Below are 15891 nucleotides of genomic sequence, written 5' to 3'. Positions count from 1 at the left end.
CAAGACCATAAGATGCTCCTCCCAAATACACAATAGCATGGCATCGTTTGAAATCAGTTGTTACTAAGTGCATCCCTCTAGATCATTTCAACAGTAGCGACAACATAAAAGTCAATGGAAATAGAGTCACCTAGTATTCTGCTAGGGTTATAAGGCTTTTGTCTCTGCTTTTTTTTTCTGAGTATCATCTGCATTGCCTGTAGAAATGCAGGTGAAGCAGTGTAACACAGATTTTCCCATCCTGCTTAGGCAGGAGGAGGGAGTTTATGAAAGCAATACTGTGAGAGTGTCAACTACAAGTGGTTGCTACCCACTGAGCCCAATGCCTTTCATACCTCTAGGGTTTTTAAGGTGTCCTTCTGGGATGAAATAAGCCATGGATTGCACTTTATATGTTGTCAGTAATGTTTTGTTCACTTGAGATAAATGTACTTTCAGAGAAATGAGTACTATCATGCTATTTTGTTTTTCTATACACAATTGTGCCCCCTCGTGGAACTGGCTGATTCACTACATATTTCGTCCTTTTCTCAAAATCAGCACACCTCATCTGAACTGCAATCCTTAGCTGGAGTTACGAACTCTTCTTTCTTTAGGAGGCTGTTGAATTAACTTCAAAGAATTTAACTGTGAAGAAGAATTTTCAAGACAGTGAGAGAAACCAAATCAAAAAGTTTTAAGTAAAGTCCTCATTTTTGAAGTATCCTTCCCATTCATTATTATTTTGAAAGACCTGTCCTGTGGTCTTTCAGATACTGTCAGTGGAAACGTAAGGTAGCAATTCATCATGTGGTCAGTCACCAGATATGGCATAAGGAGAGTGGGATATTAGGACCACAGAACTTCACCATGACTTACCTTTACCACTATAATGTGACCCCCTCCAAAGTTTCTTTCACAGAAATGATGAAACTTATCATAGAATAACACATGCTTTTATAATGTTGTTCTCCAGTTAAGTTTCATTTATAAGACACCTATCTTAGCTCATCAATTCCATCTCCATTCTTTTTAATGATGTACTATACTTACAAACTCTTAGTCTTGACTAAGCCAATCTTCAAATTTTCCATAGAAAATTATTAAATATAGAAATACACACATTTTTTTTCATGCTGTCAGAAAGGCAGCCCATTAAAAAGTTAACATCTAAAAACAGGCTTTTGAAGCTCTGTAAGCCTTGAGAATAAGTTCCATACATGTTCTTTCTGGGGGCTACCCCCTCAAATGCATATGAGCAATGGGCTGCATTCATAAGCACATACCCTGACACAATTTTGCCAAACATAGTTTCCCTCATTGGCTGCATATTTTTGGCTCATGCAAAGAGTAGCAAACAGCTCATCCAAAGCTGGCTATGAAGAACAGAACTGAACCAAAGCCCCTCGGCAGCATTTTAATCTCTCTGTATTCTCTGCCATGACCTGCTTTAGCTGACCAGATATGCACAGGCTTCTCCAACTGTAACTGTTTCATGTGCAGAGAAGGGGAAAACAGCCTTGTGAAGGTTTCCTTTCCTTTCCTTTCCTTTCCTTTCCTTTCCTTTCCTTTCCTTTCCTTTCCTTTCCTTTCCTTTCCTTTCCTTTCCTTTCCTTTCCTTTCCTTTCCTTTCCTTTCCTTTCCTTTCCTTTCCTTTCCTTTCCTTTCCTTTCCTTTCCTTTCCTGCCCTGCCCTTTTTTCTTTTCCTTTCCTCTTCTTTTCCTTTCTTTTCACACAGCTGCTCTGTGCATACACAAAAATATGACTGCCTATAGGCATTGATTTTTGCTTGGTTCTTTTTTTAGCAGTAGAGTATAAGGTAGAAAGGAAATGGCTGTGTAACATGAGGAGTTTCCCATTCCCTTATGATATTGAAAGAGAATACTATCAAGAAACATTGGCTTGCATTTGCTAATGGAAATATATGAACAAAATTAATTTAAAAATTTCCACTTGTGGGACACAAAATTTTCTTCCAGTTCTCATTAGGACTGGCAATGATTGTTGTTCACATTTTATTGCACTGGTGTCCAGGCAAATATATATATATATATATATATATATATATAAAAGGCTTTATTGAGATAAAAATAAAAGATATTCTGTATTCACATAACGTAAAAACTTTGTGTCAGCTGGAGAGACTTTATTACATAGCTAAGGCCCAACAGTTAGAACAGGTAAGAGAAGAAATAAACTCAGGAAGCAGCCTCCATAAGGTTCCAAGCTGAAAACAGCACTCTGAAACACGTAAGTCTTCTGCCTTTTTAAGAGCATCACCTGACAAAACTCAACACAATGTACTTGGTCCCATCTACACATTTATAATCCACCTATACTTTTTGGATATTTTTTAACAGAGTTTAGATCTCTAATAAACCTTTTTCCTCAAGAGTCAGAGTATCAAATAACTGGCTGTGAACTACTTAATCACTAAATGAATAGAACAGGTCATTGATATTAAAAAGCTATTTATCATGAATTTTATATGTAGAGAACTTGATCCAAAGCTCCTGACAGAATTTTAGGCATCACTGTTTAGAATTAATACCTGAAGGATTGTTCTCGTCTCAGAAGATTTCCTTACTGTCCAAAAAAGTAACAATCTGTGTTGGGTCAGGCAGATGAAGAGTTTTCATGCCACATAAACACAGTTTGTGAAATTCAATGTTATAGTACATTAATATTGAATAATTAGTATTAATAAGTAAGCTCGTGTATGGCTCTGAAAGATACATGTAATTCTGCTTTGGTAATGGAAATGCTAGAGCTCCACACTTTCTGGATTAGCTTGAGAATATCCGGAACAGACCAGTGAAAGTAACAAGAAATTTGGAATGCAACTGCAGGGAAAAATAAAGGAACTGGGTTTACTCGTTGTTAAATATATATATAAATATATATAAATAAATAAATAAATATATATATATATATAATAAAAATCAAGTTAACTTAAGCTGATAATTTAAGGAGCTCACAGAATCTCCTTTACTTTAAGTTCCTAAGAAATGGTTAAACAAAACTCTACATGGAATATATTATTCACCACTGCCCTTTAGCATAGGGTCTGCTTTTAGAAGTCTCTTTTGTTCTTGTATGTCTAGGATTACTGTGACTCTTAGCACTATCTCAATGCATTTCTTTTCCCAAATTCTACACAGTGATGGCAATGAAATTGTGCAAGGACAGCAGTCTTCACATAGTTTCTTTTTAACTGAAAAAGAAGCATAGGAGTCTAGAGATATTTACTCACTGTGAATTATTAGAGCTACTGCTGACAAAAAAAAAAAAAAATAAAAAAAAAATTTGAAAATATACAAAAATATACAAGACAGAAGAAATGAATGTCTTCTCAAATAAAGGGTGAACAATGAAAGGTTTAAACCCCTCTTCTCTGAAAACTTAAATTACCATAAATTTTATATTACCTAGGGCCAGATTGCAGAGCTTTTGTCAGCATTTGTAATTTATGTCTGTGAATACATCAAACTTGCTGATTCAAGCCCTACTCCTCTTACTCTGGAGAACTAACTATCCATGAAATGGAAAGTCTATACTTTCAAACATTGTCAGCCTAAGCAAGAGAAAAATAGTGTATACACGTCATATGCTTTTTTACAGATCTTTATATGCAGCCTGCCATGAAAGCAAGTCTTTCTGACCTCAAGATGAGCTACAAAATTTCGGTGCTCATAATGACCAACCCAGTCATTCTTCGCTTAGCAAGCATTTACCTCTTGTATTAAGGCCACAGAGCAACATTGCTTTTCAACAGGCCCCTTCAGAAACAATCTACAGATCTCATTCTTCTAACAGTACACAGGTAGGGGGTGAATGCAATTATAGTGTTAATTTTCCAGTTGAGTGGATGTACCTAAAACCATTATAATTTTTACAGTATGTAATGACTCGCACAACAGCCTCCCTCCGCGTACATTCTCTTTGTAAGCAATGATTTCAGTGCTCTCCACTTTCCTTAGCATTTTTGGACTTTTAGCTAAAATTGAATAGGTTAAATACATATTTTTTTTCTACTTTCAGCCCCCAGTTGTTTTTATTCTTATTTAAATATTGGAGTCTCATTTAAATGGAAACTTCAGAATTCACAGATCCATCTAAATCCTGGGTCCATGTTCCTCAAATACTAACTGAAAACATCCAGTGGGGGGGACAATCTTTATGTTATAGTGACTGTAGATGAGGTGGTGTCCTCTAGTAAGAGGAAAGAGTAGCTGATTGTTATGAAAAGGTCTGGTTCCACCTAAGTTGACCCCAGACTCCTAAATATCTGAAAACAGGTATTGCTTGATAAGATAGTATTGAGAAGCTTAATGAAAACACTTTTAAGGCTTTATTAGGAAGGACGATTCTCTTGAGCTCGCTCATACACAGTGCCCACTGAGGCCAAATCCATCGAGGTGGTGGCGAGCAGGAACCGCCTGATTTTTTAGGACACCCCTCGCACAAACTTCAGGGATCTAAACCCTCCTCCCAGAGCTTGGCGGGCTCTAGATACAGCTGGGCCCGGCTTTTCAGCGTGCCAGGAACACAAAGCAGGAGCCAGCCGCCACCATATCAGAGCGGAGGGGACAGGGCTGAGGGTGAAGCCACCAGGTCACTGTGGCAGGGCTGCGCCGCCGCCATGTTGGGGCGGAGGGGGCGGCCCTTCCCGGATGCCGCCTCACACCGCCCCCGACTCCGCCCCGGCCGCGGGCCGAGGGTGAGGGCGGAGGGGGGAGCTCCGCCCGCCGCCGCCACCGGAGGAGGAGGAGGAGGCCGGGACGATGTTGGAGACGCTGCGGGAGCGGCTGCTGAGCGTCCAGCAGGACTTCACCTCGGGGTGGGTGGCACCCCGTGTCCCTGGGGGGGAGGTGGCGGGACCCGCAGCCCGGCCGGGGTGAGGGGGAAGCAGGTGACCGGGAGGGAGGAAGAGGAGGGGACCGGCGGCTGCGGCGCTGGGTGTGGGGAGGGAGAGGCTGCGCTTTGGGGAGGGTGGGCAGGGCGTGAGCGGGGCCGATGGAGGCGCTGGGCTCGGTGACGAAGTGCCTGAGCCGCGAGGTTGCGTGGATCCGTGTGATTTCGCCCTTTGCTGCCTGAAAAGCTTCTCTGTGCCCTGGAGGATGAGAGAGTTGCCATCACGTGAAGGAGGGGAGCGCAGGATGAGCGGAAGGAGCAGCTCCTTGCTGACACTACAGAGATACTCTGCCTACACTGCCCCACTCCAAAAATACTCTTCCTACACTGCCCCACTCCACAGTACAAAGATATTCTTGCTACGCCGCCCCACAAGCTCTATTTTTTTTAATATGCACACTGGATCAATGCTATATTTAGCACCAGCAGGTGGTCCCAGGGAGTGTTACTGGAAGTCAGAGGATGGCAGGGGAGCAAGGTCACGCCTGTGCTGCGAAGCTCCGGGCTCCTAACGAGCCCCAGGAGAGCATCGTGTTGTAATCGATTGCTTTTGAGAGCTGCCTGGCCTCTGGCTGTGTTGAGGCTGCCTGATAATATCTCCATGGTAAACATTTATCTATAGTCAGAGACATCTCTGAACTCCAAAAACCTACGTACTTTATAATGATTTATTTGTAGCAGTTTACAGTGGACTGAAGAAACTGATACAGTAACTACCAATCAACCACACAAGTTGCTGGTGTATCTATCTTACCAAAACAAACATGAAATTGTAAGAGTACAGACCAAGGCATTGCTTTAGTGCTATATTTCTGTTTTGCTTTTTTTTTTTGTTTTTAGAGCTCTTGTTGTGTTGGATGCCTCAGTACAGTGTAAGATTCTTTTGGAAATGGTGTCTTTAATGTGATGAAACAGGGTAAACAGAAAGGCCTGGGTGTGATGGTCACTTCACTTTGTCAACATAACCGCTGTTGTTGCTGGGGAGTCAGTAGGTTTTCATGTAGTCTCTAATTTCCCCTCTTCCTTGTATTTTGTTCTGTTTTTAAAGTTTTTATTGTTTGCATCTTTCTGTTTCAGGAGCTCCATTAATGTGTCCTCCTTGGGGTGTCCCTTTAACCTTTTTTCCTTTGCAGTGTAATTCATTGTTGCCATTTAGAATGTGTATCTTGAAGCAGTGGTAACAAAGGTTGTGGAGTGCTTACTCCTTTTCCCGTACTGTCCCCTTCACATCAGGTCAGAACATGAATAGTCCTGTTTTGCCTTTCCTTTCCCTTCCGAGATAATGCAACCTCAGTGCCAGTGTTTTGGATTATCCTTTTCTCTACCCCCACCAAAGCAGTAGTAGAAGCGTTGTTAACTACACATGAACGACTGCAAAATGAACAGTTGGATTGCTTCTAACATTGGGAGGGAGAAGCTTTTCCAAGGCTTCTAAGGAGAGAGCATCTCTTCCAAAGGCATAAGGGAGCACCCACTTACAGCTGAAAAAGATTGTATCTGGGGTCATGTAGAAAGAACACTTTGAGGTTGTTAGCCACTTCTGTGTACAGAGAAATGTGTTCTCCTTTCCCCTGCTCAGATGTGCCTCCTGTCTGCTTCTGTGTCTCCTGTGAGTGAGGTGCCTAGATTTTGACCCATTTACCTGCAAGCAGTCTCTTGCAGGAGAAGGGGGGGGGGGGGGAAAGAAGCAAGCTATCTTTGTGCTCAGGCAGTAATTTGTGTGCTTCGGCCGGCTTCAGTGATGTGGTTCATGCTGCCTCTACTTTGTACAGAGAACACTGCTGAAAGGAAGCCAATATTGTGAAGCCTAGTGATGCCTCTTTTAACCATTACTTCTGACTACGTGACAGACAGCCTGGTAAAAGAACTGGTGCTTGTGACCCAGCGTTTCCTTCGATCCCTATATGCAGAGGAGTGCTGCTGTTACTGGCAGGAGTGCATACTGGGGAACAGAAGAGAAGAGCGAATTGCAGTGCGTTCCTCACTGTGCTGTGGTTGTTGCTACTTGGCTGACTATTAAGAACAGTTCTCTAACAGGGAGTGGAGACCAGCCTTAGTATGTCTTTTCTCAATTTGCCTGCCACCTATGTTGCTGTAGACTTCGGAGGTTTCATTTTAGAGTTCCTGGAAGCTGGTGATAGTGAAAATGGGGGACAGGGAGTGGTTGGGCTCACCCTAGAAGCAGCCTGGTTATCTTTGTATCAGGGCTGCTTCTCAGTCACTGGGTGACTGAGGATTACTTAGCACACATCCTTCAGTTCTTTATTTCTTCCTAACCCTTGTTATCCCACGCAGCTGGGTTGCTGAAGGACATACAGGCTGAGGACAACCATCACCTTGATGGGCAGAGAAAGAGCAGGAGGTTTTGGTTCACACTCTTCCGTGCCAACCTGACTAGCACATACAGGTTGACTGGAAAAAAGTTTCAAAAAGCCGGGTGGGGGTAGTAGAGGAGTTGGGTTTTTTTGCTTTCTCATTTGCTTGTGAGTTGGTTGTTGTTGTTGTTAAAAACAGACAAACAACAAAATGGGTTTTAAAGAAATGAGATACCCGTACACCTCGGGTTTGCTCAGTTAGCAGTGCACTGTTACAATGCTGCTGGAGACTTTGATAGCTGGCAGGTGAAAAGTTGTGCTCGTGCTAGTCTTATGTTGGCAGACTTACAGCAAGTGGGTGCAAATATGTCTGTATTACTGTCATGCTCTTCCTTGGCACACGTGCCCTACAAAGGATGTTCTTCAGGATTGAACTGGCTATTTGTATGCAGATCTTTCATACCTGTCTTTTAAGGAAGCAGTATTGAAAGCTGGATGGCTTGGATATATAGCTGTCATTAAAATGTTCGTCCCAGTTGCTCAATGCACTTATAGAAAAATCTTACAGTTTAGAAGAAGTGAAAATAATTTTCTGTGACAGTTTCCATAAAATCAAGTGAAATTTGATTTATGTCTGAAATAAGCTGAAATAAAAATAACTATAATAGACTGGAATTAACATGTTACACATTCAGACAAGTTGTTCTTTGTTGGAAACGTCTGACAGCTTTGTGTTTTGATTTACAGGTTGAAGACGTTGGGCGACAAATCAAGAGAAGCAAAAAAAAGCAGGCAGAGGTAGTTCCATACACCTTAATGTATAGCATTGATTTAGGATAGTGGTGTTAAAGGCAAATGTAAAAAAGGCTCATATTCAGGTTACAAAAATATCTCCATAGAATTTTACAGAATGTTCTTTTGATGATAGAAAAGCTTAACCTTAATATTGATGAAATATGTGGCTTAATAGATTTTTGGTATGCGTAAATAATTTGTGATGGTTATCATACAATTTATAAATGTCTATTGAAATATGTGAATAGCCAACTTTATTGTAGTACTTCACACAAGATTCAGACTGTAATACACCAAAATGTATTGTTTTAACCATCTGTGAATCTTGTATACTAAAATTGTTTGTAATTGTTTTTCGGTGTAAGAACAAAAGTGAGCCTTTTTATTGTAAAAAATATATGTATAACATACTACTAAAATTATCTGTGCTCATCTCTATTGAAAGAGCTTTTAAAAATCATGGTTTTTTATCTTCTGCACTAGTATGTTGTTTCAATCTGTGTGAACTATAGGGAAAGACCACTTAATGTCTGTAAAGGACATCAGTGTTGCTTCTTCAAATAAGCTCAGATGTGCTTTAGTGTAAAGCATGTTCTCACTAAAAAAGCATGTAGACACAAATTAATTTTAAGACAGGCTTTAAACAAAAAATAAGGCATCTGAAATAAACTGTGTAAAGTTCTGAAGCTTGATGTTTGGAGAGTGTAAAGATTTTTACAACGGAAAGCTGGTTGTGTTGACAAGACACTGAAGCTAAACTAAAAACGGATGACTATTTGAATAAAACTATTTTAGGCAACTGCCTTCTCTGTATATTTCCAGTCCATAATATTTTGGTTCATCTGGTGTATTGTGAATCTTAATCCCTTTTTGAGAAAAGCACCGGGCAACCCAAATAGATCCTCACGAATTGGGGAATGCCAGGATGACTTCTACTTCTGCTTTGCTGTTAAAGTTCTGGAACAGGTACAGCTTAGCTTGGTTATAAGCATATAGCTGAGAGCTTGTGGAGCAGCATCAGAGGAGAGGCCACTAAGGGTGATGTTGTGGTGGCAGCTTGCTGCTGACAATCTGACCAGGGACAGGAAGTGGATGGTGTCTTCTCTAAACAATTCAAGGAAGTTTCACTAGCATTAAACCCCCGTTCTTCTGGGGGGCTTTAACTTCCTCTGTATCTGCTGTAAAAATGATGCAGCAGTCAAGAAGAGTTCTGAAGGGGGTCAGGGATAAATTTTCGATTCCCTTTCGATATCTTTGGCATGCAGGGATAGCTTTAGGAAAGCCTGAGGACAAGAAGAGCTTCTACCCCTGCATTGGTAATAAAAGGCTGAATGCAATAAATATGAGACAGTTGATAAATGAGGTGGATGCTGAAATGAAATTGAGATAGGTGATGACTTTGCTTTAGTCCTTGCAAACAAGGTCTCCCAGTCCCTCTGCTTAGTTAGAGGATTCAAGAAAGAAATTGACCAGGAATGAATGAAAATCAAATTGGGGAACTCAGCCCATGAAAGTTCACAGGGCCATATGGGCCATGAGGTTTCAAGAAATTTCATGAAATTCAGCCCATACAAGTCTGAAGTCTCTGACTGTGAAGAAAGAATCCTCTGCAACACTATGGACTGGGGCTGGGAAATAGCTTTGCTGTGAAGACCCTGGGGGTTTTGGCAGAAATCAAGCTGAAAGTGAGCCAGGAATGTGCCTGGCAGCAAGGAAGGCCACATGCAGCAGGACTGAGGAGAATGGCTATCCCACTGGCTCAGCACTCATTATATCACAGCGAGTTATTGTGTACAGTTTTGGGCTAACATAAGACATTGATAATCTGGAGCCAGTTCATCTGAGGGCCACTGGGATGCTGGGGCTGCAGTCTTGCTATTTTATGAGGGGAGCCTGGAGACGAGTTGGCTTTGGGGAGACCTAGCAGCAGCCTGCCAGTACCTGTGTGCAGGTTATCAAGGTGAGGCAGGCAGTGCTAGGCTGTCATCCCACCACACAGTGCTATGTGATGGGGTGACGAAAGGCAATAGGTGTAAAGGAAACAGAGAGGTTCAGACAAGAAAATGCTATAAGGAAAAGTGTTTCCCCACACACACACACACCAAGGACAGTTAAGCAGGGGAACAGGCTGCTTTCAGAGGCTGTGAAGTTTCTATCTTCAGAGGTTTTCAAGTTCCAACCGGACAAAGCCCTGAGCAAGCTGATCTGATTCCACAGCTGGTCCTGCTTTGAGCAAGAGGTTAAACTAGAGACTCATTGTGAAGTCCATTTTCACCTCACTGATTTCTATGAATTTTCCCCTGGCTTTTAATTTTGTAGTATTTATGTATACAATAAATTGTCTCATGTAAGTTGTTTTTAGTGGGCATAGTCAAAAACAGTTAAGAGTAGGCTACAATAAAATAATGAAGGAGGAAAAAAACTAGCTTTGGAATGTTCTTGTAACATACCCTGTAATGCACTTTAAACTTGAAATGACAAAATGTGAAAGCAAACACTCGGGAACATTCCTGTGCTCAGCATATCTGAGCACAGGAATATATGTATCTCAGCATACATATGTATGTATGCATAGATAGTGTATAACAGCCTTCTGTTCATTAATAATGTTTGTATGTTTACAATTTGCTTACAGAACTGCTCAAGATTTGCCAGAGTTTTCTCCTGGACTGGAATTACTGAGCAGGTATGACCTTCTATTTCTTTGTTGGTGTCTGCTTCCTGATGTTTCAGCAATAACTTTGCTAGGTCAAGAAAATGAGAAGAAAATGCATGTGTTCATATTGCTATTCATGTTTGGATGCTTTGCAGTGAGTAGAGCAGGGCTTGCTGGGAAACGATAAATGTATTTAAAGCTTGCCCCATTCTTAAGTACTGTGATGTTGGTGACTCAGGCGTTCTATAGGAAAAGGAGAATTTGAAAGATAACTTCAGTTCTAGGTCTAATGCACAGGGAGAAGGAGAGCAGCATTGAGACCCAGCATGTGGTTTTATTTTGACACTTTGCAACTTTTACACATTTGATGAGTTACTGCTGTTATAATAGAAATATAGACAGTATGCCTGTCATAGCCATGAGAAGAAATTGTTTTCCATGTCTATTTCATCACATTTTTTCTGAGTGTGAGAATTTTTCTGCATTATAAATTTCCTCTGGGTTTGTATCTTCAAAACAAAAAAGGCTGTTCTCATTTTTTTGGGGGCAGGGTGACAGACGGACAGGACAGATAATGGACATGACTGGTGATGCAGTCTTGTCTTTCTTTTTCTTTTTTTTCTTAATGGAATTGGGTTCCAGGTAGTGCTGTAAGCATCTTTGTGTGTAGTCTTAAATCTAAGTCTGGGTCCAATGAGCTCTTAATGTGTGCTAAAAAAAGATGGATCATTTCTTTGAAAGATATTATTTCTTACTGTGTATTTCTTTCTTGCATTTACTGTTCTTCCAATACAATTAGACAGTTTTTAAAACTGTATTTTTGTAATCTCTGTAAACATAAACCCACAGGCATCCATGAAATCCTCCTTATTTATAAGGAGAATGCATCAAAAAAGTAAATCATTTTTCTTCTCTTCAGATATGAAGATGCTTGGGCTGCCCTTCACAAAGGAGCTAAGGATTGTGCAAAAGCTGGAGAGGTAAGAAAAAATAACAATGCTACACTTAAAATGCTTTAAAATGTGTAAATAATTTTAAACTTAAATTTTTAGTAACAATGTATTAGGCTCATTCTGGTCACCGGCTGGGCACCCGCATGTACCTTTGGCTAGTGGTCAGCTGTTCTGGCAGTGTCCTCTCCCAATTTCGTGCCTGCCCTGAGCTTTATCACTGTAGGGGTGGAGTTCATAAGTGGGGGAAAATGAAAGCCTTGACACTGTGAAAGCACTTTTCAGCAGTATTCAAAACACTGATGTGTTATGAACACGGTTCTAGTCACAAATCCAAGACACAGCACCATATGTGTTATGAAGAAGGTTAACTCCATCCCAGCTGGGTGCAGTACAACCAGTATTATGGAAAAGTAACGCTCTCTGTTGCAGCTTCAGAACAATGTTAAGCTGCAATGGTTTACTGGGATTTTAAGATGCTATTTGACTGGCAGCAGATGGAATGGATCACAGTGCCCAGTTCCTATTTTTTAATACCCTTTTGAGATTTATTGCTAGTCAGCAACAATTACTGTTCCTGATGTACTAAATATGCCTGTTGTAAAAAAAGATCTGTGATCATGTTTCTTACAAGGCATCATCTGACAAGAATTGTCTGAAGTTCACTCTGCTGTTTACTTTCTGAGACTCCTGTTGCTACAAGCATTGAGTATGATCATTTCCTAGTTCTGTTAAAGTAATTTTTAACTGATATATTGACACACAGAAGTTCTTGTCTTCTATCCGGTGTTCAGACAGTTAAAATCACTACTTGAGCTTAAGCAAAAATTAATTACATGAGCTCACTTTTTTTCTGGGGTATATCAGGTTACAGAATGACTGAGAAATATTACTTTGTCGGAGTGTGACAAGAAATGTAAAAATAAAACACATCCAGAGGTTCAGATGGCCAGTTTTTGCACTCTGCTGCCATTATCTGACATATTTTAAGTTAGCTGGGGATATTATTTTGAGTCTACTTAAGAGATCTAGAATAAATGGCAATGTAAACAATGTAACTTCAGTGATAATTCAAACAATAAATAATGTGATATAATGTAAACAGTTGCAAAAATGGTGTTGCATGTTAACACTGTAACTCTTTAGAAGTGCTGGGAGGGCTGGGGAGTACAGAATATCTTTGGGGTTGAGGCGTGCTGGTGGTTAGTACCAGGTCTAACTGTGTCTAACAGGGCTAGCGGTGTCTGCTGCATAGCTGTGATGCAGAGCAGTGCTGAACTGAGGGGGTCACTGTCCTGCCTGAAACCTTAACTTTGCCTGGCCACATCCTTCCTGACTCTTCTGGTTTCCATAGTAGTTTTCTCCCTAGCTTTTTCCAATGTATATAAAATCACACTGCTTAATATTTTTGAAATGCTGTATTATATGGTAAGGAAGGTTATCTTATATTTTTCTTTCTCTTGCCTGATAGTATTTCCATCACTTTTTTCCACCAGTTGTAGTGAAAAGTTTCAGTTACTAGAGATGCAGTTCTCTCTGCCAGCTTTGTGTGTTTTACTACTCATGATTATTTTTAGAAGACCCCTTAAATGAGTTTCTTAAAATTCTGCAATACTTGCAATAGTCTGCTTTTAAAAATGTAATTCTAAAAACAACGTGAGATTTCAGGTATATTATGCCAAGATAACCTTAATCTTGTGTGTTATGGCTGCTTGGGAAAATTAGAATGAAAAACTTTCAAAGAGACTCCAAAATTTTCCATGTAGTGCAAATATTTTGTTTTGGGAGAATCCAAAATATGCTTTTATGAAAGCAGAAAATACAGGGCTCAATGTAATCAGAATTGTGTAAGCACAAGGGATTGATTGTACCAGATGAGGCCTAAAGTTCCACTTGTCCAGTATCCTGTTTCTGGTAGTGGCCAGTAGTAGATAAATAAGAGCACTAGTTGCTTATAAACCTTGAGTAGAAAAAGGAACTTGAATATTTCAAGCTTTAATTGCTGCCTACAGCTTTACCATGTTGTAGATGTTAACTACCAGTTCTATCTACAAAATTATCCTAAAAATACTGGTTTTAGATGCTTGTAATCTTAGTTGCATGTAATTTTCTCTAGGCTGAAATGTTCTGGTGTTTGTCCTCATCTCATGATGTATTTTGTTGTTGTTTGCCTTAATGTTTGACTCATACCGTTATTTCGTTCTCAAAAATAGTTCTGGCTTTAAAAAAGGGTGTCGGTGTTCTGAAATGTTTCATTACTCACTGGGCTTTGGAATAAGGTTTCAAGCCTTGTCTGGTAAAACAGGATGGCTTTTTGACAGAGATGGGGAGTTGGAGGGATTTGGAAATGGAAGTTGTCATTCTGAAAGAATCTGTCTGAAGTGGATAGAATTATAAATGCTTAAGAACTTCCTTTACCCATTGTTCTAACATTTTCCATTTTTGCAACTAAATTCTATGAAAACTGAAACATTCAGAATGCAGATACAGAAGAAGTAGTAATGGAACTAAGAACAGGGAAACTAATTGAATCATCTTGATTATCATATATAAGGGAAACGTCTGTGTTACCTAAGTTCTCTTGATCTGGCCATGTTTTGTAGAATCTGACCTATGTAAAATAAAACTTTTAAATGGTGTGTCCTCCTCATATTATAACACTATTGTATAATGAGTGTTAGGAAGAATCAAACAAGAACAACAGAAATTGTGCTAGCATAAAAGTATATTCAGAAAGATTTGCAGCTAGTGCAATTAAATTTATAACAAAAGCAGTAAGACTGATGTAAAGATAACTTATTTTTAAATGTCATTCAATTCATTTCATTATCTGGAGTATTTTGAATGTGCAGAATCTTCAATTTTCTTGTTGAGATGGACAGCTGTATTAGTATTCTCGTTTGATTTTGATCTTATGATAGTGTGTCACAGATTTGTAAGTTCTGATAATGAAAATTGTTCTGAAACTGGTGCTTTTTCTAAATCAACTGTTCTGGTTTTTGGAGTGGCAGTAGGTGAGAAAATGGTGACAGGTTTTATTGACATGTCAATTTCATCTGACTTTATTGATTAAATTGGCATGAGTAGCAACATTAAACTAAGTTACCAACTTAGGCAAGCCTTACATTACAGCACTGTAATGTTGTTACTGTATACCAGTGCAACCCTGCTGTCAAAATTCCAGCTGTATGTCATTACAGTTAAGAAAATTCATAAAATGTCCTGTTTTAGTGTAATTAGTGTACTAAGAAAATCTATGTTGTTTTGATGGATGCATTTTTATATGCATTTTTCATACTGTGGGATGCCTTCTTGAGTGTATTGAATGTTTAGTTGGGAAGTATGTAAGCTGTAGTGATATCATGTTATTGTATTGACCTTATGCATGAATTCTAAAAATTGGTTGAGATGCTCATAAGAAGGTATATAAACTTGCAAGTAAAGTCAAGAACCTGTTTGTTTCAGCTGGTGGACAGTGAAGTTGTGATGCTTTCTGCACACTGGGAGAAGAAAAGGAACAGTTTGGTGGAACTACAGGACCAGCTCCAACAAATACCTGGGTTTTTAGCGGATCTAGAATGCCTTACAGCAAGCCTAGGTAAGGCTTTATAGACATAGCAAGTGTTCAAGTCAATAAACAGGCTTAGACTGAAGTTCAGATGTTGTGAACTTTGTAATTATAAAATTTCATTTTGCTTCCCAAACACATCCTTTTTTGTTATAAAACATTAGTTCTTAAACTAACTGGTTTTGTAAAGGAGAAAAATTAGTCGTGGTTGCTTTCCCAGGAGCTAAAATGTTGTATCTGTCACTGTTTTGGGGGGGAAAAAAGTGTATGGTAACTTCATGTCCTGGTGTAAACCGCTGAAAATTATTCTTACTGAAGTCTTAAATTCTTTATGTAAGTAATGTTAACAGTCATGTATGTAGTTGCTTCTCTTCAGTCAGTGTAGTTTAATTTAATAATTTCTTTTAAATCATTATTTGTTCTGTGGGGCAAGAAATGTACCTGGCTTGGGACATTTCCAAGGCAGAAACATGTTGAAAGTAATTGTTGGTTCCAAAGCTTGCTCCCATACTTTAACTTAGTATACAGGAATAACTTGGCTTTCTCATAGGTGAAACTAGCAGTGCTAGTTTCTGAGGTTACCAAATACATCATGTTTGTTAGATGTGTTGTCAGGCACTACAGATGGGTTCCAATTTTTTTATATTTCTATCAAATGTTAACCTGTCAATTTAACTTAAAAGATGAGAAGATCAGTGCTCTAGTGGACTACTT

The 15891-nt window shown here is 39.5% G+C and overlaps 1 protein-coding gene across 1 annotated transcript in view; it reads left to right on the top strand.

Annotated features, from left to right (window-relative positions):
* The first annotated feature begins 4683 nt into the window (after positions 1–4683).
* Positions 4684–15891, top strand: part of DTNBP1 (dystrobrevin binding protein 1) — a 71725-nt gene continuing 60517 nt past the window's right edge. Inside the window, exons 1-5 of the mRNA XM_084282077.1 lie at positions 4684–4819; positions 7956–8006; positions 10639–10689; positions 11579–11639; positions 15075–15207. Coding sequence (XP_084138203.1) covers positions 4764–4819; positions 7956–8006; positions 10639–10689; positions 11579–11639; positions 15075–15207 — 352 coding nt within the window. The 5' untranslated portion in view covers positions 4684–4763. The remainder of the gene's footprint in view (positions 4820–7955; positions 8007–10638; positions 10690–11578; positions 11640–15074; positions 15208–15891) is intronic.

This window comes from Netta rufina, assembly GCF_964035555.1.
Source record: "Netta rufina genome assembly, chromosome: 2".
In the NCBI taxonomy this organism is placed as follows: Eukaryota; Metazoa; Chordata; class Aves; order Anseriformes; family Anatidae; genus Netta; species Netta rufina.
This window is presented reverse-complemented; position numbering and strand designations above follow the sequence as displayed.